General features: G+C 50.5%; 1 protein-coding gene across 3 annotated transcripts in view; it reads left to right on the top strand.

Moving 5' to 3' along the window:
* The window catches only part of PLAT (plasminogen activator, tissue type), a 28,771-nt gene extending 21,829 nt beyond the window's left edge, over window positions 1–6,942 (top strand). For all 3 annotated transcript variants that reach the window (XM_047771791.1, XM_047771792.1, XM_047771790.1), the window contains 6 exons: window positions 279–364; window positions 1,870–2,065; window positions 2,158–2,294; window positions 2,455–2,595; window positions 3,545–3,711; window positions 6,130–6,942. In XM_047771791.1, the coding sequence (XP_047627747.1) occupies window positions 279–364; window positions 1,870–2,065; window positions 2,158–2,294; window positions 2,455–2,595; window positions 3,545–3,711; window positions 6,130–6,288 (886 nt within the window). In that variant the 3' untranslated portion in view covers window positions 6,289–6,942. The remainder of the gene's footprint in view (window positions 1–278; window positions 365–1,869; window positions 2,066–2,157; window positions 2,295–2,454; window positions 2,596–3,544; window positions 3,712–6,129) is intronic.
* Window positions 6,943–10,048: the final 3,106 nt, after the last annotated feature.

Below are 10,048 nucleotides of genomic sequence, written 5' to 3' on the forward strand. Positions count from 1 at the left end.
AAGTCAAGTCCTCCAGTTTTACGACCCAAATCCCAAGTTTGAGGGGCTGTCCCCTAGCCACCTGGTCCTCATCTGCCCGTTCCTCACCTGGCCTTTTTATTCCATTCTAAGAGTTTTCTCCTAGCACAGCTGGGAGATGAGAACGTAATGTTGATGCAAGAAAAACAGTTATAGTAGTTTTCCTATGGTGGGGTCAGCGGTGGAGCCCCGTAGAGAGCTCAGGGTCCTTCCTTCCCCTACTTGTGATGTGAGTGGAAACCCTCATCCCTTCCGACTAGGAATCCAGATGGGGACACCCAGCCTTGGTGCCACGTGCTGAAGGACCATAAGCTGACCTGGGAGTACTGTGACCTGCCTCAGTGCGGTAAGAAGGGCCCTGGCCCCCCCTCCCTCCCTCAGCCTCACTCTTATGGGTTTCTTCTGCCACTGCCTGTGTCTGCACTGTGGCTGGTTCAGACTGTGCAGCTGCCAGATTTTCAGAAAGGCGGGGCCTTGATGGGGAGGGGGCTTCCACGACCGAGCCAAAGATGGGATGGCAACAGTCTTGGGCAGGTGATGGGGGGAGGGGGGGACCAAAATAAGGAAAAGAGTGCACCAGTTTCTCTTAGAAGCCATAGGCCCCAGGCTCTCTCTGGATGGCTCTGTCAATGATGACAGTGGTGGTGGTGTCAGGAGAGGACAGCACATGCTCATTGCCCCCTCGATGCTTCTAGGTTCTCCCAACAAGGTGGTGAGGGTGGCCTTCCCACCCCACTCTACTGGTTAGGAAACAAGCTCTCAGATGTCACGTGACTTGCCCAAGCTGGCTGGGTTTGGGAATAGAGCTAAGGCCTGACCCATCATTTGACTCCAGGGCCTGTGCAAGGACAGGCTGTGAACAATCCTGCCTTTCTCTCAGAAACCAGTTAACCCAGGGGAACAGGCTTAGGGATACGGGGTGGAGAGAGAAAGACATTCAGCTTGGCCCACTTTCCTAAGAAATGAAACTTGAGAAATTGTCTGAAAATAGGCTGTTATTAATCGGTTCCTGAGAACCCACAGATCAGCCAAACTCAGGGAATATAGAGTTTAATCGGGCAGGTAAGACACCAGCTCCCAGTAATCTCACAGCCAAGGTCACAAATGGCATGACTTCGGGAGCCATATTATCAGGCTGGCTCAGAGCCTGCTGGGCTGGAGTTTTAGGGAAGAGGCAGGATTTCACTCTAGCCTTGAAGGAGGGTTGAGGTTGAGGAGATGGGAAAGCAATGAGGAAATAGTCCCCAGGAGAAGTTGCAATGCCGTGTTCTTTCTTTTTTCTTTTTTTTACCTTTCTTTTTTCTTTTTATGACCACACCCGGCATGCAGAAGTTCCCAGGCTAGGGGTCAAATCAGAGCTACAGCTGAGGTCTATGCCACAGCCACCACAACACTGAGTCAGAGGCGCATGTGTGACCCACACAGCTTGCGGCCACACCAGATCCTTAACCCACTGAGCGAGGCAGGGATCAAACACGCATCCTCATGGAGACTATGTTGTGTTCTTAAACTGTTGAGCCACAATGAGAACTCCTGCCTCATTATTTCTCAAGCCAGGAAGTGGCTACAGGAAGAAACTAGAGGTGGTGAAGCATAGCAGAAAGACCCTGGTTTGGGGGTCAGACAGATCTGGGTTCAGGTGCCTCTCTGAAGCTGGGAGCTGTGAGGGTTAAAGAGAGCATCTGCCCAGTGCTCGGTGGGTCCTGTGACTCACTGCAGGCCAGCTGTGGATTTATTGCCGTGGAGGCTGTTCTGTGGTTCTATGGGAGGACACACCAGGCAAAACACTAAGATAGGGCTCGGGGAGGTTGCCCCAGGTCTGACCCCCTGCTCTGCCCTTTCCTCGCCCAGTCACCTGTGGCCTGAGACAGTACAAGGAGCCCCAGTTCCGCATCAAAGGAGGCCTCTATGCTGACATCACCTCACACCCGTGGCAGGCTGCCATCTTTGCCAAGAACAGGAGGTCCCCAGGAGAGAGGTTTCTGTGTGGGGGGATCCTGATCAGCTCCTGCTGGGTGCTGTCAGCTGCTCACTGCTTCCAAGAGAGGTAGGGAGAGAACCCAGGTGGGCCATCCTCCTCCCTAAGACCTTGGACCAGGCCCGGTGGGGAGGAGCATCCTAAGGCCTTCTCTCTGCCAGGTTCCCTCCCCACCACCTCAGGGTGGTCTTGGGCAGAACGTATCGGCTGGTCCCTGGAGAGGAGGAGCAGGCGTTTGAAGTGGAAAAATACATCGTCCACAAGGAATTTGATGACGACACTTACGACAATGACATTGGTAAGGGGTGGGGAATCCAGATGGCCCAGCTCCGAGGGCCATCACACCTTCTTCCAGACCACCCCCCCACACACACACACACCACCCCACTTCCCCATCCCATCCCCCCACCCCGCCCACCCCAGACAAAGCTCACCCTTCCCCGCTCCTCTCCCTCCAGCTCTGCTGCAGCTGAAATCAGACTCGCTGACCTGCGCCCAGGAAAGTGATGCGGTCCGCACCGTCTGCCTCCCGGAGGCCGACCTGCAGCTGCCCGATTGGACGGAGTGCGAGCTGTCCGGCTACGGCAAGCATGAAGCCTGTGAGTGTGAGGAAGTGGCGGCCCCATCCTGTCTGTTTTGGGGTGGCCTGGCGAGCAGGGGTACTGACCAGATAGAGGAGAAAGGGGTTCCCTGAGAGTGTCCAGCCTGGGGTCAGGCCCTGCTGCGATGACAGTGGAGGGAGGTCAAGTTCCTGCCCCCAGGGAGGCCCCACCCTCCCGGCCTCTCAGAGGAGCCGTGCAGGTTAAGAGGAGTCTGAATAGCACGAGTGCTTTGAGAGCTTAAGATTTCCAGGAGATCCTTTTTTGCTTTTTAGGGCCACACTTGAGGCATATGGAGGTTCCCAAGCTAAGGGTCCAATCGGAGCTGTAGCTGCCAGCTTACACCACAGTCACAGCAACGCCAGATCTGAGCTGCATCTGTGAACTACACCACAGCTCATGGCAACGCCAGATCCTTAACCCACTGAATGAGGCCAGGGATCCAAACCACAACCTCATGGTTCCTAGTCAGATTCGTTTCCGCTGCACCATGATGGGAACTCCCAAGAGACTCTGATAAGAAGTGGAGAGAGATGGAGTTCCCATTGTGGCTCAATGGGTTACGAACCCCAACTGATATCCATGAGGACACAGGTTCCATCCCTGGCCTTGCTCAGTGGGTTAAGGATCCAGCGTTGCCATGAGCTGTGGTGTAGGTCAAAGAGGCGGCTTGGATCTGGTGTTGCTGTGGTTCTGGTGTAGGCTGGTGGCTACAACTCCAATTAGACCCCTAGCCTGGGAACCTCCATATGCCATAGGTGTGGCCCTAGAAAAGACAAAAAAGACAAAAAAATAAAAAATAAACATTACCAATTTCATAAGATTCAATTTCATACATATAACAGATTGATAAATGTTAGCTACTATTGGAAAGTTTGGCTTTCTCCTTCAAAAGGGTTATAAATAACTTTCCCTAAAACCACAAGAAGTCTTTCCTCCTCTCTTTCAGCTTCTCCTTTCTATTCTGAGCGGCTGAAGGAGGCTCATGTCCGGCTGTACCCATCCAGCCGCTGCACTTCAAAACATTTGTTTAATAAAACCATCACCAACAATATGCTGTGTGCCGGGGACACACGAAGTGGTGGGGACCATGCAAACCTGCACGACGCCTGCCAGGTAAACTCAAAGAGCGTCTCTCCTATCCCTCGACCCATCCCTTCACTCCTGACCCATCCCTTCACTGCTGCCCCCTGCTCCAAGGGCAAAATGTTCCTCTACCAACAGATTCTCAACCAAGAAAAAAAAAGTAAGGAGTTCCTGTTGTGGTTCAGTGGTAGTGAACCCGGCTAGTATCCATGACGATTTGGGTTCCATCCCTGGCTCAGTGGGTTAAGGATCTGGCTTTGCCATGAGCTGCAGTGTATGTAGGTCACAGACTTGGCTCAGATCTGACATTGATATGGCTCTGGCGCAGGCCGGCAGCTACAGCTCCAATTGGACCCCTACCCTGGGAACCCCCATATGCTGCAGGTGCAGCCCTAAAAAAAAACCCCAAAAAAACAAAAAAAGAAAAAAAATATATGGTCGGAAAAGAGTGATTCATTTCAGTGAGGTGCTGGGGATTCTAGATGAAGGCCTCAGAGAATAAAGCAATTGGAAAAAGATCAAAGTCATCTAAACTTAAGAAGTCTAAACTGCAGGAAATTTCCCCGAGGTCTGCACCGGAACCTCCAACTGCTACAGGATTTCCTGTAAACCCAGGCAATTACATGACTATCAAAGTGATGGATAAAGCAACAGATATTAGGACACTCTTTTGGGGTAGGGGGGCTTTTTAGGGCTGCATCTTCACCATATGGAAGTTCCCAGGCTAGGGGTCTAATTGGAGCTGTAGCTGCCGACCTACACCACAGCCACAACAACCCAGGATCCAGGTCTCATCTGTGACCTACACCGCAGCTCACAGCAACACTGGATCCCCAACTCATTGAGCGAGGCCAGGGGTGGAACCTGCATCCTCATGTAACCTTGTCGGGTTTGTTAACAGCTGAACCATGACGGCAACTCCCTCCTTTTTTTCCTTTCTTTTTCTTTTTTCTCCTTCTCTCTTTTTAGGGCCACATCCTTGGCATTTGGAATTTCCCAGGCTAGGGGTCGAATTGGAGCTATAGCTGCCGGCCTACACCACAGCCACAGCAATGCCAGATCCAAGCTGTGTCTGCGATCTATACCACAGCTCATGGTAACGTTGGATCCTTAACCCATTGAGCAGGGCCAGGGACCAAACCCGAGTCCTCATGCATACTAGTTCAGGTTCATTACTGCTGAGGCACAGTGGGAACCCCCATACTTGTATTTCATGGTAACAGGACACTGGGTGTGAGACACAGACCAATCTGTGTGCCTAGGACCTAAAGAGACCAAGGAACCAGCCATGCTGAGCCATTTTTGTGCCCAGAGCACACCTGGCTCTCCACCAAGTCTTGGGCAGAGGGGACAGGAGGCAGCAGGACCGGCTCTGGCGCTGAAGACTTTGTGGGCTTAGTTCTCACATGGTGATCACACCAAGCATCTTCCTCCCCTTCTTGGTTCCTTATCAGCCTTTGGCCTCTCTCTCTCTCTCTCTCTCTCTCTCTTTTTTTTTTTTTGTTCTTTCCTTTTTTGGTCATCCACGGCATTAGGAGTTCCTGGGCCAGGGATCAGATCTGAGCCACAGTTTTCACCTAAGCCACGGCTACAGCCAATGCCAAACCCTTCAACCCACAGTCTTGGGCCGGGGTGCTGCAGAGAAGCCGCTGATTTCATTGCATCACAGCAGGAACTCCACCTTTGGTCTCTTTTTGAAAGGTTTCTTCAGACCCCTCAACCACCCCACCCAGCTCGACAATCATAAAAAGTTGCACGCAAAAACTAAACCATGATCTACCGGCTAGGTCAAGTTAAAACAGAAATCGCTTCCATTCCGTAAGACAACAGCTAACAATTACCGGGAGTTTTACTAAAGGTCATACATTGTTTTTAGAGCTTTTTAAGCTTTCTCCCCCACAATTCCCATAACCGTACAAGGGAGGTAGGATGACTTCCATTGGGGATGATTATTCATTCTCCAGTATCATTCAGGTAGGAACACTGAAGCCGAGTTAGCCCCGAGGCTACTAAGTGGCGGAGTTACAAGCCAGGTGCAGACCTGAAATATCTGAGCAATTAGCTTAATCCCACTTTACAAGGTAAATAACAACCCAATTCTCCAGAGGACCAAGATCATGGAGATAAAATTTCCCTCCCCCAGGAGTCCCCACTGTGGTGCTGTGGGTCAATGAGCCGGCTCCTCTGTGGTTCAATCCCCGGCCCTGCACAGTGAGTTAAGGATCGGTGTGGCTGCAGCTGTGGCACAGGTCGCAGCCACAGCTCTGATTTGATCCCTGGCCTGGGAACTACCACCTGCGCTGGGGGCAGCTGAAAAAGCAAAAAGAATGCCTTCCCCAAACTAAGCTCTTTGAAGACTGTGGATAGTAATACTACGAATGTTCACCCTAACTTCCCCCAGAGCGTCTGCCTTCTTGTAAAACAGCTCACCTGTTCTCCTTTCTGCAGGGGGACTCGGGCGGCCCCCTGGTATGTATGAAGGACAACCACATGACCTTGGTTGGCGTCATCAGCTGGGGCCTGGGCTGTGGGCAGAAGGATGTTCCGGGTGTGTACACCAAGGTCACAAATTACCTGAACTGGATTCGAGACAACACGAGACCGTGACCGAGAACCTCACGGAGACGCTACTTCCTCCACCTTGGAGATGATGCGCCGAGGCGGGTACTTCTTCACGCCGCCCAGGCAGGGGGAAGGTGTTATCTTCACAGGTACTTCCCATCTGAGAAGTTTTCAGGACTTAAGGTCTGAAATGGACTCTGTCAGACAGGGACAATTGATGAATGCCACCTGAACACCACCACCCAGCACAGAAGCCCACCTCCTGCTCTGTCAATGCCAGAAGCATTGGAAACAGGACCACAAAGATAAAAGTGTGTCTCAAGAGTCAAAGAGAACTTGATCCTTCAGGGAAGAAGGGTTGCATTAGGAATAGAATGTCTATTTATAGTCACAGGAAGCTGGGGGCTCTTAGGGAGGGAGGGGCTGGCTGGCCAGATCAGACTCCTCAAATCCAGCCTTTAAATCAAGTGTCTGGCTTTCCTTTGCTCCAGCTCTTGGAAGGAAATCCTGTCGTGCACAGTGTAATTCTTTTTTCTTTATAAACATCATAATAGAAGAGGAGACACATATCATTTGAATAACTGAGAAACTAGGCTTCAGCTTATTTATATCAATCCAGTCTCGTGTTTATTTACTATGTTGCCACAACCCTGAATGATATCTTACTGGAATAATAAAGTCTGATATATTTTTCACATATTTTCCCAAATCAGAGTGGAATCGTTTGTGACCCCCCCCCCCAGCTCTTTTATCCATGTTACTCCTGTCCACATTCTTTGAATCATTGGAAATATTTCCTTTCATTCATTCAGAATAGCTGCGGCATACAGTGTGCTGTACTAGGTGCTGTGGTTGGGAAAAAAAGGGGGGAAGAAAGGAGCTTTTGGTTTGATTGGAAAAGAGCTATTTAGGGAAATAACAAGGCAGAATGGAGATGGAGCACAAAAAGGAAGTTTTACTGAAACTTAGCTGCAGGAAGGATTGGAGAATGTTAAGGAACAAAATAAAATTAGGTAGGCTTTTCAAAAATTGGTCATGATTTGGGCTGGTAGAGAGAGGTGGTAAAGGCATTCTTTTTTTTTTTTTTTTTTGGCTATGCCCACGTCATGAGGAAGTTCTCAGGCAGGGATTGAAACCTGTGACCTGAGCCACAGCGGTAACAATGCTGGATCCTTAACCTGCTAGGCCACCAGGGAACTCTGTGGAACGCATTCCTCAGGCAAGGAACATCCCTGTGTGAAAATCTGCAGATCTAGAGAGCAAAAAAGGCCGGGGAAGCGAGGAAAGGAACTGAGTTGTACAGTTGGTCCAAAGTGAAGTTTATGAAGAAGAATGTAGGTTGGAATTTAATTACGGTGTTTTGAATGCCAAACTGAGCTTTGGACTTGATTCTGAAACTGATAATACGTGAGACTTGAACCTAGCCAGAGCCCAGATTGGGACTTGAACCCAAGTGCTGGACCCAGCCAAAAATCCAGATTGGGACTTGAACCCATGGATTTTAAATGAGAATCACTCACCTGGTGTCTGGATTTGTTGAGGTTCCGGTTCTTTGTGCCTGAGCACAGAACGTATTCAGCGAGAGACAAAGTGATGGACAAGAGATAGATTTTATTAAGATAAGATGCTTGTGAGAGATGCAAGTGGGCAGGGGAGGAGACCCTGCCCCGAGGATTAGGTGGACTACAGTTTTATAATGTAAGAGGAGTGGGGGTGGGAAAAGACTGCCTCTTACTTTCAATGAATCTGCTTCTTCTGTATCACTTTGCACCGAGACATAAAGAACCTGAACTTAAGTTAGTCCTGAAATCAGGTCCCGCTGTGGCTCAGTGGTTAACGGATCTAACTTGGAACCATGAAGTTGTGGGTTCGATCCCTGGCCTTGCTCAGTGGGTTGGGGATCTGGCATTGCTGTGAGCTGTGGTGTGGGTTACAGACATGGCTCTGATCTCAAGTTGCTGTGGCTCTGGCATAGGCCGGCAGCTACAGCTCCAATTAGACCCCTAACCTGGGAACCTCCGTATGCCGTGGGAGCGGCCCTAGAAAAGGCAAAAAGACAAAAAAAAAGAAAGAAAGAAAAAAAGAAAAGCAGTGGAGAAGATCCTGTCATGGTTCAGTGGTTAACGAACCTGACTGGCATCCATGAAGACATAAATTTGATCCCTGGCCTCGCTGAGTGGGTTAAGGATACCGAGTTGCCGTGAGCTATGGTGTAGCTCACAGACTTGGCTCAGATCCCGAGTTGCTGTGGCCCTGGCATAGGATGGTGGCTACAGCTCCGACTGGACCCTAGCCTAGGAACCTCTATGTGCCGCTGGTGCAGCTCTAAAAAGACAAAAAAAAAAAAAAAAAGGCAGTGAGATTAAGTCCCATTCTGAGTTGTGTGATTTTGTTAGGGCACAATTGACTGAAACTGCCCACCTTGGCAGGCATGGTAATAGCCACTTGCACGAGTTATCTTACAACAAGGGGGTGGGGTCCCAACAAGGAACAAAGTGCTACCCTGAAGAATAACTGGGAGGATCTGTGAGGGGCCAGTAGGGAGAAGATGACCAACCTCCCAGAATCCTTAGTGCTGGAATCCATCTTGGCGGAAAGATGCTCACACCACCAAGAAGGAACCAGAGCCAGACCACGTAGGGTCTGAGCAAGATGACTGGCCAGAAACAACCCAGAGGGAGTTCCCATCGTGGCTCAGCAATAACGAATCTGACTAGGATCCACAAGGATGTGGGTTTGATCCCTGGCCTTGCTCAGTGAGTTAAGGATCCGGTTTGCTGTCAGCTGTGGTGTAGGTTGCAGACATGACTCAGATCTTGTGTTGCTGTGGCTGTAGCGTAGGCCGGCAGCTGCAGCTCCAATTGGACCCCTAGTCTGGGACCATGCACATACCGCATGTATGGAAGGAAGGAAGGAAAGAAAGGAAAGAAAGAACCCAGAAACCAATGCCATCCCATAAACCCTGAGACATGAGGCAGAACAATTCTCCTGGGTTCCTTCACCTGCTGTTTTCCACCTGGGCACTCCTTCCCAATAAAGTCTCTTGCTTTGTCAGCACCTGTGTCTCCCCAATTCATTCCCGAGTGTTAGGAGGCCACACTCAGGCCCTGGAAGGGGGTCGTACCCCCGGCCCACTTCCTGCCAGAGTTTCACTGCCTGACAGTTTTTTCTTGTCAGTGACACCCAGATCTAAGAGTAAATCTGATGATGTAATGCTTGCTGTTGGGTACAGGCTGGTTCCTTGGAGAAGAGGAGACATGGTCGCAATTGTCCCCTCCCCCCACCCCCCTTCCCCCCGCCCCCAGCTGTCAGAACTGCTCAGCTTTGAGGATCTTAGAAGAAAAGTACTTTTTTTTTTTGTCTTTTGTCTTGTTGTTGTTGTTGTTGCTATTTCTTGGGCCGCTCCCGCGGCATATGGAGGTTCCCAGGCTAGGGGTCCAGTCGGAGCTACAGCCACCGGCCTACGCCAGAGCCACAGCAACGCGGGATCCGAGCCGCATCTGCAACCTACACCACAGCTCACGGCAACGCCGGATCGTTAACCCACTGAGCAAGGGCAGGGACCGAACCCGCAACCATCATGGTTCCTAGTCGGATTTGTTAACCACTGCGCCACGACGGGAACTCCCAGAAAAGTAGTTTTTGACTCACAAAAGAGACTCTCCACTTCAGTGGCTCCATTTGCTGCTGTGGCACAGGTTCCATCCCTGGCCCTCGAATTTCCACATGCCACAGGCACAGCTAAAAAGACTCCCCCAAAAACAAAAACAAAAAAGAAAGAAAGAGATTCTCTAAAGGCCAAGAG

This window comes from Phacochoerus africanus, chromosome 3, assembly GCF_016906955.1.
Source record: "Phacochoerus africanus isolate WHEZ1 chromosome 3, ROS_Pafr_v1, whole genome shotgun sequence".
NCBI lineage: Eukaryota > Metazoa > Chordata > Mammalia > Artiodactyla > Suidae > Phacochoerus > Phacochoerus africanus.